Here is a 14,640-nt window from a genome sequence, read left to right as displayed (position 1 = left end):
AGTTTTGGTACAGTTTATTGAGATAGTTGAGTAATAATGGTCTTCTTGATAATGGCATATGTTATCTTTGAAAGCAAAAGGCGTGCTTTTCTTGAACTCCTAATAGATTTATTCTCAGAGATTTATTCTTCTGTAGCCAGGGAACCCACCATTCATTGCTTTTAAGGGGAGTACTACCTGCATGTGTAAAAGCCCAACATTCATATTTCTTGTTTAAGGAAAAGTTCAGAAGTTCCTAATACATTTTTGGTTGTTCATTATATTTAAAGCTCTTTTCTTTTTATGTGAAATTTGTGTTGTTAAAGAAATTCATTAGATTTAAGTCTATTTACATGTAAGTAACCTAATGTAAAAGAATGTGCTATAATTAATTAGATCTATTTAAATTGTAGTTTTCCTTTTTTGAACTACTGTACTTGTGGGTATTTTCAGCATACTGAAAATAATTTAAACTAACTGTAAACTTTTGGTACAATAAATCCTGGGTAGATATGGACCTAAATTTAACTTCACATTTGCAAACCCATTGTATTTCAACACTGCTCTGTTTTAATTGTCTCTGATTAATTTTCAGCTAATCATAGATTTAAGCTTTATTGTGAGTTTTATTATGGCAGAATACAGTAACAGGATAGCCCTTCCAAGAGGTTGTACCAAAGGGTAGGGAAGTTCCTGGTGTAGAGTTCCTGCTTCTTTTTTGGTCTTTCCTCACTTTTCTTTGCAGGTTTGGGTGTTTTAAAAAATAGTTTGCTGAAAAATTCACCCAGTCATGCCTGCTTAAACTGGCTTTTCCTGAAAGCAGTAAGGAGTTATGCAGAACATGATTTCGTTCTGTTTTGAATTTTTCATTTGGATTACTTACTTAATTTTTTTCCAAAAGTATTTTCCCATAACAAATGAGATGTGCTTTCCCCTTTTGCTTCCCCTCTCCTTTTTATTTTCTTTCTCCCCTAAAAAAAAATGGAGGAAATTTTTCAAATTGTAAAACAAGGAGTCATGCACAGGTTTAGTTTGACATGTTTCTGATTGCAGAACCAAACAATTTTGAACTCTCTCTATATAAAGCCCAACAAACATAGTTAATATTCTTCCTATTTGAAACTTATCCTTTTTCCTATTATATGAGAAATAATGACTGCAATATGTTACATGAACATATATTGACATTTAAAACCTGTGTTTGTTTTGACAATTATACTTTATGATACATCTCTTTCTCCTATTACTCTTTCTTTTACTGGCAGTAAAATATTTTAGTGTTTACCAGTGCAGGTTCAAAGAAAACCCCAGCAAACAAAAAAACAAAGCCTCAAATCAGGAATTAACATCTAGATTTCTGTGAGAAAAAGGAAGATATTTATGATGTCACAGTAATTTATGATGTGACCAAGAAATAATGGGTCACAGTTTTAATACAGCTACCATGCCTTAAGACTTGAAAGGTCTGTAAATCATTAAATGATTCTACAACTAGTCAAAATAGACAAGTAGAGCAGACAGAGCCAAATGTTAACATATTTGACAGGTCTGTAACTTAATTGCTTTTATAATGCCAATCAAGTAGGCTCCACTTTGATTTCTTGGCTAGGCTTCTGAGAACTGAATTACCTATAACATGAAAAATATAAAATCCACAATTTTAATTTTTTACCCACTGCAGACTTGGTCAGTGCTTATAAACAAACCGTGCTCATGTTTGTTTCTGTTTCTCCAGGTCATTAATATACAATTGTAGGACAATCCTCACACCTTGTTTTCAGGTCTTGGAAATCCATCTGAAGCAGAAGCAGGAATGTATTTCTCTTCAGACTAATTGCAATCCTATTTATGAGCACTTGAATGTGAACATTTGCAGGAGCCTGTTTTACATGTTACTTACACTTGGACGTTAAAAGGACTCTGCAATTCTAGCAGCGTTTGCTGTTTGAGCTGCCCAAAGCAAAACCTTAGCCAGCCCACGAGAAGGCTGTCCTCAGAAGACAAGAAGGATTAGCTGGAGAAAAACACACTTCTGCCTCAGCAGCACGAAAGCTGTTTCTGTGCTAGCCTGGTCAGGGTTGTGAAAAGCAGATGATTGAGGGCTCAGAGAATCTCTTCATGATCTGAAGAAAAGGTATTTACTGTACGAACTCCCATTGCTAAAGAGCATTAGCAGAATTCTGTATAGATAGGGCCACAGATGAGAGGACACAAAATAGCATGAGGTGGCTGGTCTGGATTTTTGAAGCCTGGCTTTATCAGGAAAAAAGATAACATAGAACCAAGCTTTTAAGAACCCAGTATGCTTTGCCCTTGACATACAGTGCCATGTAATTAAGGTTGTCACCTTTGAAATCTGTAAGAAAAACAGTCACTTTGGACAGATGTCTGTTACTCGGTAGCTCTTCTGGTAACAGGCAGGTCCACTGTGAGATCAGCTCTGCAATAGCTCAACATAATTCATCTGAAGCTCTTGGGATCTTTTGCCATGCAAACACCAAGACTGTTAGAGGTAGTTTGAAGCCCGGCAGTGGCACTCCGTAAATCTGGCTACTAAGCCTTGTTCTGCTGTAGAATTAGTATGTGATTTTGTGGTAAATCACTGAATAGTTCTATGTCTTAGTTGCCCTTTGTTATACAATGAGGATGGTAATTCTTCCATTCTTGCATCCCTTGAGTGCATTTTTAATTTAGAGCTTTTTTTTATGACAGGGAACAATCCTTATTTTGTGTCTGTACAATGCTCAGCACTTTAAGAACCTTGACTTTAATTAGGATTAATGGATGCTAGCAAATGCACAGGAAAACAAGCTGCATCTGGCAAGGAGCAAGGGCTTGAGACAGTGTACAATATTCAGTATAACTGAACGTGATAAACTGTTGATTAAAAATTTTGGAACTTGCACCTGCTTGTCTTTCTGTAAATTGAGCAAGTAATGAAGACATTGTAGATGATTTCTTTTGAAGAGGTTTATTTTGGATAATTATATAATATATTACTTATCTATTTTAATGGTTTCCATTAGTTGTTGTAACTGCTATCAATGGGTGATATTGATGAGAAGTATTAACACTGTAATAGCAGTAGTAATATTTTCTTCATCCATGAAACATTAAAAGGTCATCTGTGACAACTTGGTTGGGATGCAGAAGGAAGATCTAGGCTGACCCTAAATGCTCTTAGCTGAGAACAGGAAAAAGGCTGTGATTTGGAGTAGGTAATAAGGTTAATTAGAGGCACAGGAACAACTGATGGTCAGTGGCAATGAAAACACAGATGGAAATCTGTGCTTTCTGGGATGGAAAACAGAGAATTTTCTTCCTGAATTGCAAGCTCTATCCTCTTTAGAAGGAAAACTGAAGCTTTCAAATGGAGATGTGAAGGCCCTGGGAGAGCTGAGTCTGGTGTGCTCACTTCTTATCTAATCTCATAAGGGTACAAAATCCAGCTACATTAAAAAGAGCAGGAATTTCTTGTCTTAGTGTAATGAGGGAGTGAAAATCTGTTTATTTTCCAATAAATGGTATTACAGGGCGATTTGAACATGTGGAGAAGTGGAAAACATCCTGACTTAAACTGAAGTGTTGTTAAGCAGTTGTTGCTGAACTGATTTTTATTTCACTGCAGAGTGAGTTTTATTTTTCATATGGACAAAATAGTACCTGTATTATTTCTCTTTCTCCCTTCAGTAAAGCAGGAATCTAGAAGGAGGCATGTGATAGACAGTGCTGTATGACTCTACAAGACTATACTGCCATCGAGAGGTGTTGGGTGATATCATACTAAGTTCAGAGTTGAAGAACTGAAAAAATTAAAGATAAAACCAACCCAGCATATTTTTAAAAATTCACCTGTGTGTGGAGGCATAGCCATCTGTCCAAGTGTTACAGCACATTGGACATTTTATAGGCATGCAGATTTCTAGCTATGTGTATGAGTTGTTCTTGGATGACAGAGGTATTTCCCTTTCATTTTCTTGCTTTACATCAAACAAGACTGTGCTTGTGATTAGGCCAAATGTTAAATTCTTTCAGAATAATGTGGGCCCTTACAGATAATTATCTATGCAGTACCTCTAGGTATCTACTTCCATAAATAATTCAAAATTGCAGTTTTTATTTTAATCACATGATAATAACTGAAAAGTAACAGGTATGCTTTTGCAGTCATATAATTTGTTTCTTTTAAAAATGGTTGGAAGTTATGATAGAGACTTCAGAGTTTAGCGTATTCAAACTTGTAACCAGTATGGAAAAATTTGTGTTACTGGGAACCATCTATATTATACAGTTGCTGAAGTTGTTTTTTTGTGACGCTTATTGGAGAAATCACAAGCCTGATGTGTAGAAAACTGAGCTTACACTCTTGTTTGTTCTGGCCAAAGCCACAGTTTTTAAATTCTGACCTTTGAGAGCATGTTTTGGTATTTTAAAATGAGATATACTTTGAGCTGCAAAAGAAGGCACTGTTCTTCAACTTCTAACCAAACAGAATGGATGAGCAGGGTGATGCAATGTGCCGATGATCTTTTGTCTGTTTCTTCTGTAACAGTTTATACCAGCACCTTGAAGAGACTGGAAAAAATAGGCTGGTGAAAGTTTTCTTTCGTTGCATTCACTATGCAAAAAACTCAGAAAGAAGACAGAAGCTATGCTATTGTGATTCAAGCTACTGATCTGGAGATCAGGATATCTGGAGACTTATACAAGTTTTGTGTATTTGAGCTAGGGGGACACAGAATTAACACAGAATTTGGGCACAGAATTAACCTCTCTACTTCCAGTCCCCTTCTTCTAAAACCAGAGTAATTGTACTTTCCTCACAGGAGCACTGGAAGGAAATACCATTAATATTTATGAGACACTTGCATACTATGATGATGAATAACACAAAAGGAGTTACCAGTACTAGACAAGCAAGGAATCATTTGATTACAAAGTGTAGTAGCCATCTCTGGTTTGCTTCCCCCATTTTGAGAGTAAGGAGCTGCAGTTACCAGCATCAGTGGTTAAAAAACAGAGTGATAAAAGCTCCCCACCAGGAGACTGTACTTGTTACTACTAAGAACAGCCCCTAGACAGGCTGCTAAACCAACCTTCCTCTCCATTGCAAAGCAGGCAGGTGGCAGAAACCCTCCTACTGAGACCCTCTGTTGGGTATTGTCTGGCTCATTGCCTTAGTTATTCACCGTTTGATTTTTGCAGTATATCTGTCATCAGAGTCAGAGGATGACAGGGCTTCTTCGGGGAACCTGGACAGTTTTGTGGAAAGACTTCATTGGAAATTTCCAATGTTTTGCTGCTCTGTGGGCAGCAAAACCAGTGGTCCTCTTAGTCATGCTTGGTGTGTGTGGGTCTCAGCGTTGTAAAAATTTGAAGGCAGCGAGTGTGATTGTTTAAGGTGGGTAAATAACTGCATCCCCATTTTTCATATAGCAAGCTGAACCAGGAGAAGTCTTGTGTGATTTAAGCAGAGCAACAAACATCTAATGCTGCACTGGACATTCAGACATAAACATTTATATGTGCTAGCACCTGAAGTTCTTCCCATTTGTTTAAATGTAGAAATTATTTGCCTGCATTCTTTAAAATTAGATAAAAGTATCTGTTTCGTTCTTTAAATATGGCATTCACTTAAAAACATTTTTATGGATTTTTAAATTGCTCAGTGTTTTGGTGCATTAATATTAATAAAAAATGTAATTTAATTTTGTTGTCATCTTTTAAATTTTAATGTGGTTTTCCCATAGTGAAAATTAAAGGAACACTTCCCATGGAGTCATGGCACAATGAACCATGAGAGTACCTTGCTGAAAGAAAGCAGGTTTTCTTTGCTAACATAGATGAGTAGGTATGAGATTTTAAGTAGCGTGTTTCAGAAGAGGGCTGTGATACAGCAGACTTGCAATTGAACATCATCACCTGCAACTTAGTTTTTAACCTGTAAGAGGAAAATACTTGTACATCAGGAACGCTTACATTTGTAATACATATACCTAAGTGTTTATTTTATAGGAATTTGTAATTTGCCATAAGGACCTTTCGAGGATATTTTTTTGAGGCTTTGCATGATGAGTAAACAAGTAAAAGAAACAATTTTTTTGTTTTGAGTGTTTACTTACTGAATATGTTTTGGTTTAAGTGAAAACTGAAGTCAGCATGCGTGCCAAATAATTTATCAGTTTCATTTCTGATGGCAACAAGACTAGCACTTTATACGTACCAGGATTCTGGTTTGGTAGAAGCAGTTAAATTAAATTATGCCAATTTGAAAGTCAAAACCATCCGAATTACACAAGAGCATGCTATTTCTGGTTAAAATAGGAAACATTTGGGATATTTTGGGGGTTATGTAAAGACTTTAATTTGTAACCACACTGTGTAGACAAGAATAGCTGTTCATGCGATTTGCCATTTTTTCAGCACATTATTTAAACTGTATTACTCTGCATATTTTTATTTTGAATGATAGTTCATCTGAGCTATGATTAATTCTTTTAACACTTGTATAATTTTAAAAAGATGTGCAAATAGTGTTTACATGCTAGACATGGCTAGTTGCAAGTGCAGCTTACTTTGTGTTAGTCATTACCTTCTAGGAAAAAATAGTAATTTTGTTGTGGGGGAGGTTGCCTTTTGCAGAATTTGCAATATTTCAGAACCTAGAAGAGGGAATAACTATTAGGCCACATAATTAAGAAATCATCAGAAGTTAGAATGTCAGCCTGTTGAATTTGGGCCAGATGGAGTTTGAACTGGTTTTTTTTGAATACACTCAGTTAACCTCCATGTTACCTTTTTTCTTTTTTTCTTGTTTCAAATTTCTAACTCAGGATCTGTCAGTGCAACTGAAAGGTTCTGCTTTACATTACATTACGTGTTCTGAATGAGATGAACTTTGCAGGAACTAGTGGGGAGTCTGAAATGCTGAAATGTTTGCCACTGTTATCCCTTTAATCCAACTTTTAAAATCAATTGAGTGATACCAAACCAACAAATGGAGACTGACATGTTAAAAGTATTTAGGGGTTCTTGATTAATAGAATCCCTTAGTCTGTAGACCTTCTTTTCTTTATGCACACAGGATGATGTGGATTTCAAGACTCTTGAATCAAACAGTATTTAATGGTGCCGAAACTAGCAGTTCAGTGGGGTTTTTAAAAAAAGCACAATCTATCTGCAGTTCTGGTCTTTGGAGTTTGTCTGTTCTTTCTTTTTTTTATGAACCAATGGCAAAACTGAAAAAGCTTCTGCCAGACTTCTACCCTTCAATAATATGATTTCACATTCAGTGTACTGGCATGCACATCTCAATTTCTTTACCTAGGTACTGATTCTTCCTTCATTGCTTGCTTTACAATGTTCTTGACTAGTCAGTGTTGCATAAATTGGTGTTTGGGGAATGTGTTCTTGCAGCAAGAACTGAGCTAGTGTCTGTCGTACTGCAGTGTCCTGCAGTGGTTTACCTGATTCCTCTCTGTTCTTCCTGACCACTCAGCTTGGTTTGGGTAGGTTTCTTACCTCCTGAGCTGGAGTTTATTCACTAATACTAAAGCTCATCTGCTAATAGCTTAACTGACTGCAGCAGGACTAAAAATGTCTTTTCTTGTATGTAATAGGATATATGCTGCAAAGAAATGTAGCAGTTCAGCATGTTCCCTTCCACTTTTAATTTCAGGCTGGAGGTTCTCAAGTGATCTTTACCAATCCACTGGAAATTGTCAAGATTCGATTACAGGTTGCCGGAGAAATTACTACTGGTCCACGAGTTAGTGCCCTTTCTGTATTACGGGACTTAGGCTTTTTTGGTCTCTACAAGGTATGTTTTTTAAATATAAATGCATGAATTAAAAACATATTATTAATATTTCAAATAAAAATATAATTTCATTGTTCTCACAAATGTTCATAGGTAACATAATTGTACTTCAAAAAAACTTCTTCCTTACTGTGTGGTATTTTATCTTCATTTCATATTTTTAAAATAAGGGAAGAAACTTCCTCAGGTTTTTAAGAATGTGATACTTGTGGATATTACTAAGATTGCTTTTCTCACGTCAGCAGGTATAAATGTTATTCATTGAAGATTAGTTTATGATTCCTCATGTTCTGCCTGATATAAAAATTAACCTGTTTTCATCTGCTTCATGGTTTAGAGCTTTCAATTTTGGAACTGTTCTTCTGCTCTTCTGTGTTTGATTCAGCAACTTCCCAGATGTCATTGTAATTTGGTGATGGGAATTAATTTTGGCACAGTAATAGCAAAGAAATACGGACAGTGGGAGCCTAGCATAAAAATAAATTCCTAAAGCAAGCTTCCCCTTGCTTCTATAGAAGACTGCCACAATTAATATCAGAAAATCTGCTTTTATAAGTGCATACTTCAATCTACAATTTTGCTTTGTACGTTACTGTCCTCACATGGGTACTTAAATTTATAGAAGTAAAGTTAGGTTTAATGTTAGGCTTCAGCAGGGTTAGAAGCATCTTCTGTTGAATCTATTAGGATATATACTGCAAATAATTTAAAGGATTAATATATTGCCTGCTACTTTTAGATTAGGTCAACTAGATACGGAGGAGTATGAAAGGTCTTGGAGTACTTTAAGATAGCCAATATTCACAATATTGAAAGAAAACCTGCCATGAATGCCATGTGCTGCAGAACATCATCTGGTATTTCTTCCGATTTTGCAGACGATTTCTTGGGAGAAAACTTTCACACTGCCCATTTGCCCCAGTATTTCCAGTGCAGCAGGCAGTATCCCTTTGTTTCTTATTTACAGCAATTTAGCTGTATATTGAAATGCCTTGAAACTCACCAAATGAGCCCCATCCCCCTCCTCCACAATATTTAAATTTCATCTCCATTTTTAAGCATCCAGTCCTTTTAAATTGTCCTGTTAACATTACAAAGAAGAAGCCTGCCAGCAAGTAGATGTATGTGTGCTTTGGCCTGGAGAGAAGTCAGCCAGTCTGAGTAGGATTTCCTGGGGAGTTGTTTTTCCCTTTAAATTGACTTGCTAATTTTTTAGGTGTTTTACTGAAGCTCATGCTATTGTGTAAAGTCCTAGTAAATGGCATTATGGTGTTGATCAGGTCAACATTTACAACTGAAAACCTGGATATGGTAAACAGTCTGCATTCCTGAGGCTGAGCATGAATGGAGGGCAGCTACAGACTTTTACCTGGAATAGTAAAAATTAAAGGTAAAATGAGGATGATGAGCTAGTTTACTGAAGTTAACTTTTTAAAAACTTTTTATCTCCTCGACTACCTGATTTTGGCAGAATTTCCTACATTTTTCCATTTTTGAACGATGTTAATGTCTTGGGTCATGGTATGAATTATTTCTTTTTTTCTAGAATTGGTGAATATTTGTAAGGAATACACCTGAACAGGAGGTGGTTGCAGCACTATGTTGCACTGAACCAAGCAGTTATTTAATCACAAGCTACACAGTTTTGTTGCTTCATCAATTAAATCCACTTACCTCTACAAAAAGAAAAAAAAAAAAAGCCACAGAAGGGTTTTGGTTTGGTTTGTACGTCCAGTTTAGATGCATTGCCTACAAAAACTTGACTGATGGGACAGAAGTAGGGAATTTAACCTGGCAGTCACAGTGATCCACCAAACTGAGCACAGATCAGGTCAGAAGATTTGTCTTCAAGTGCACCCTTAGTCATAGCTTCCTCTGTCATTGGGCTGGGTTCTGCTGTTGTCCACCAAACACTTTGGCACCGTAGCCAAACCCCCTCGAAGTGCTTGTCAAAGAGCAGTGACAGAGGCACAAGAAGTCCTCTTCTGAATGCTTGTGCTGAAACTGGCAGTGCTGGTGAGACCACTCAGGGACTAATAATTCATTGCATCAAAATCACCACCCCCAGTAGTTGCTACCCAGAAACATCAGTGGTCTAAAATTTATTTCAGACAAGACTAGATTTGGTGGTTCTACCTTCTCTGGTGTTGTATCTAGTAAGTTAATTTAGTGAGTGTAATGCTCAAGTGAACAGCAAATAATAATAATAATAATAATAATAATAATAATAATAATAATAATAATAATAATAATAATGTTCTACAAATAAGAACTGGAGTATCTTGGTACATTTGGAATGCTTGTACTCTTGACGAGTCAAATCAGTTTTAAAAATATAAAACAGGAATGGGGTTTTGTATCTATCTCATTATTTTTCATGCTATTCACTCAATCTGAACAACTCTCTCATTTGCATCCTAAGGCTTTGTCTTTTGTGTCTCGAGACACGAGGCTTGTATCTCAAGACCTAAATGTATTTGAGCAGGTCTAAGACTCCATACATACTTCTGCAGAAGAACAAGAATAGACACTTGTTTTAAAAAACAAGTTTTATTTGTGAATCTTAGGGTTTGTTTATAGGCTTAACAAGCCTCCATTTAAGTATTCCAGCTGTTCTATCTTACCCATGATTAACTTCCTTTTGCAAGTATTGAAAACAAAATTGTAGAATTTTAATTTCAGGAATTTTTACTTCGAAATAAGTGGATTTTTTTTTCATGTTTTCTTTAAAAGTTGTTTTTACAATCAAAAATTTTAAATGTAATATTTCATTTTACAGTTTATAACAAATGTTTTTTGGGGATTGGGGGCTTTTAGGTGAATTTTTTGACCACCCAAATAATTCATTTCTGCTGTCTGGATTAATGGATATCAAGTGTCTGTAGTGCTATATCCCTGGAAAAGAGAAAGATGGCCACTGTCTAGATGAGACCCAGTAGGGTGGGATAGTGCAAGAAGCTGTACAGAGGGACAGGACCCTGTGTTGCCTACAGAATTTCCTTAAGGTCTTGATCAAATTGGGAAGAAAAAGATCTGTCATGCTGGTGACCAGCATGCTGGTGAAATCCAGAGGTCAAAGATCAATGATTTGTCTGTACTGCCAGCACTGGAGAAAACAGGCTTGTTATAGAGATAGAATATATGGAGGGATATCACATATTTAACAGGAAGATGGAGCCTAGATATTGTGATGTTAATGTGAAACTGATATTACCATAAATATAATTTTTCAAAATAGGAGCACAAATATTTTTAAGTGCTTGTTTTATTGTGGTGAATGAGAACATTACCAGTCAGTCTCCAAGTTCATAGTACAGCTGAACTGTTTCATTGCTTGTCATTGTGAATTTACTTCTGTGTTGATAGGTAGCAAACTTCCTAAGTCAGGACTGGTCATCTGGTCTGCTGCACACTGCCTTTATGTTTCTGTTACTCTGCTTTTGTGCTATTTCATTTACCACAGTAAATTTGCTGCAGTAAAAATTCTCTTTTCCCAATTCAGAAATCAGTCATCTTGAAAGCTGTTCATGCCACCACTGATCAATCCAGCATGCTCTGCTTGGTTCCTATGCATCTGTTACGCTGAAATTTGAGGGGAACTCTGTAAGACTCCCATATAGTTGTCACTGAGGAAGAACGTGCTTTCATTAATTATAACTTCAGCTACAAGATGCAAAGAATTACGTATGTCGGTCTTGACTTCATGAGGCAAATTTCTGCATGTTGTAACAAGATCACTGCTTGTTGTCTGAATTCTTTTATTTTGTATTAATTTCTATCGATGAAGTGCTTTCTGTGGATTTTCAAATGAAATACCCACACACTCCTGATGTAGGTAATTTCAGTGTTTCTGTCTTGCGTTAACAGAGAAAACCAAGGCACAGACAAATAAATCTTATGTCTCATTGTCAACAAATTAACAAAGGAAATGCTATGTAAACTCTTTTGGCATCCAGCTGAGTGAATCTTGTATTGATTATTATTGTAATTATCCCAGCATTCTAGTCCAAATGAGTAGCCATTTGAGGAGCATAGAGAAGCTGGGCTGCCTGGTTTTGGTGCATTTCTATATTAGAGAGATTAATATTCTTTTGGGTCATTCATTGGCACGAAACAATTCACAGTAGTACTCTTCTGAGATCTTTGCTCTGTGCTTTGTTCTACTATCAGACTTGCTGTTAGAATAATTTGTTTTGAAAGCCAGTCTGGAGGTCTTCATGGCAACTCAACCCAGTATTTGACCAGCTTCATGGTTTAAATCAAAGAAATAAACAAAACCCTGCCCATTTTCTAATGCCTAATCAGAACTGGCCATGTTCCAGCTTCTGTCCATTGCCTCTAATCCTTACACTCAGCATCTCCAAGAAAAGTTATCTTCCCTGCGCTCTCCCTTTTTAAATAGTTGTAGAGATCAGTAAGGCTTCCCCTTAGCCTGCTTTTCTGAGTTGAGCAGAGCACACTGAGTTCCCTTGGCTTCTCCTCCTATAGCATGGGCCACTGGTTTGGTGGCCCTGCACTGGACTTACTCCACTGTGGCAACATCTTCCTTGTGCTGGAGAGACCAGAACTGGACACAGGACTCCAGATGTGGACTCACAAGTGCTGAATGGAGGGAAATAATCCTCTCCTTGGCATCCCTATTACTACAGCCCAGGATATGGCTGGCTGTCTTTACTACAAAGAGGAATTGCTGTCTGACCACTCAGCCTCAGTCTGCACTGCTGCCTAGGGCTATTCCAAGACAGATGAAAAATCCTTTGAATTTGCTGATTCAACTGCATGATGTTCTTGGCAGCCTATTTCTCCATCCTTAAAAGGTCTCTCTGAATAGCAGCCTTGTCCTGTAGCACAGTTAGCTACCCCCCTACGTAATTCAATTTCATCCACTAACCTGCCGAGAGGGCAAGCTAATGTTCCACCAGTTTACCCATGAAGAAACTATGGCAGAACATCTCAAAAGCCTTGCTCATATTCAAGGTGTGCAGCATCCATAGCTGTGTCTTCATCCACAAATCTGGCAATCAGGATAGTCAGCTGTGATTTGGTAAATCCATGCAGATTGTTCCCAGTCTCCCTTGTGCTTAGAAGTGGCTTCCAGGAACAGTTGCTCCATAAACCTCCCAGGGACAACAGCTTGTAGTTCCCCAGACTTTCCAGCTTGTAGTTCTTCCTTTTTTTCTTCCTTTAGTTCATCCTTTTTCAAGATGGGTGTGATATTAGCCTTTTTTCAGTCATCAGAACCCCCTTGACTGACTTGACCTTTTGAAGGTAATAACAGCCTCCCAAGGACATCAGCCACCTTTCTCAACACCATCAGATCTCTCTCTTCTGGTCTCATGGATTGTGTATGTGCAAATAGCTTAAGTGCTCTGTCTGTAGGAAATGCTGTATGTGCTTTTGCAGACTTTTCTGGTAAGCTCATGGAGCTGAGAACCCTGAGGGAAGGTTTTGCTAGTAAAAAGTGAGGCAAAAATAATTTCTCTGCCTTTTCCTGCCCCCATTGAGCAATAGCCTCGCAATTCCTGTCCTTTTGCTGCTGTTGTGCTTCCAGAAGCCCTTATTGCTCCCCCTTCACATCCCTGACCAGATTCAACTCCAGCTGACCCATGATTTTTCTGACTCAGTTGCTGCATTTCCAAGCAGTGGTTCTGTATTTCTCCTGGGTAGCCCATACCCACCTCTGCTTCCTTTTTACTCTCTGCATTTTAGCTCAGTCATGAGTTCCCTGTTCATCCATGCTGCCTTTCTGACACGGGTGCTCAGCCTTCTTCCAGTGGAATGGAGCATCCTGGTGCTTTGAAGAAACTGTCCGTGAAGATCAGTATCATCTTGCTGTACCTTTATAAATCAAAAAGGGTTTTTTTGGAGGAAAGTTGACATCATGGTGCACAGAGATGCAGGTCAGATAATTTAAATCCTCTCTCCTTCTCTTCCTTCCCCACCAAAGAACTAAAGACTATTAAGTCTGGAAAAACAGATTGGGTTTTTCACTCCAACTCCAGTCCATCATATTAAGTACAACAATTTAAAGTCAAAGCTTTTTCCCAGATTCATTGTACCTTCACTGGGTGTTCAGATACTAGCAATTCTGTAATGATATGCAACTCACAAATAAAATGCATGTTAATTCCAGCAATAAAAGGATTTGACACATACAGCTCCTTAGGCTAACTGCTGAGTTAAGCCCCTGTATTTTTTTAAAGCTAGAGAGCAAAATTTATTTCTTGCCTTTGCCTAAAATGCTGAACTACTTGGGTGAAAAAAGTATTCTTCTCAAAACCCAGCTGCTTCTCGGGAGCCAGGTAACAGTGCCTTTGTAGAAGGAATTTTTTTCCTCTATTTGTCTTCTTTCTGCCAGTAATAGTTGCCGTGAAAGCACCAGAGCATGGAAGCTTACAACTTTTAAATTCTTCTTTAGCTACAAATGACTGTAAATGACAGCTATACTTCAGAATACAGATACAGCAGATCCCAGTCAGGGCAGATATCATTTAACTTATTGCAAAATGTCATGGGTGTTGGCAGGAACAGGAAAGGATACATTTCAGGGTTCCAATATTTGTAATAGGTTGTATATAGTTTCTGGTCTCAGTTGAATATTGAAGAGATTGTGCAAGAATAGCTAATATCTTTTCTGTCTTCTGCCTGCCTTACACAATAATATGCATAAACTCCAGTTAAAGTCAGTTGAATTTTATTCTTTTTGTTTCAAAGAACATCTTTAAAGTACTTACATAAATACACATTTTAACACACCTGCTAACTTTGTACATCACAGATACTCATCAATCTATCTGCTATAATATATCTAATAAAATGTTACTCTTTTTATAAATAATCTG

The 14,640-nt window shown here is 37.3% G+C and overlaps 1 protein-coding gene across 2 annotated transcripts in view; it reads left to right on the top strand.

The window, feature by feature from the left end:
* Window positions 1-14,640, top strand: part of SLC25A13 (solute carrier family 25 member 13) — a 98,795-nt gene that overhangs the window by 73,560 nt on the left and 10,595 nt on the right. For both annotated transcript variants that reach the window (XM_030445562.1, XM_030445561.1), the window contains one exon: window positions 7,658-7,798. In XM_030445562.1, the coding sequence (XP_030301422.1) occupies window positions 7,658-7,798 (141 nt within the window). The remainder of the gene's footprint in view (window positions 1-7,657; window positions 7,799-14,640) is intronic.

This window comes from Calypte anna, chromosome 2 (genome assembly GCF_003957555.1).
Source record: "Calypte anna isolate BGI_N300 chromosome 2, bCalAnn1_v1.p, whole genome shotgun sequence".
Classification (NCBI taxonomy): Eukaryota; Metazoa; Chordata; class Aves; order Apodiformes; family Trochilidae; genus Calypte; species Calypte anna.
Note: the sequence above shows the minus strand (reverse complement) of the source record. Positions and strands in the feature narration are given on the sequence as shown.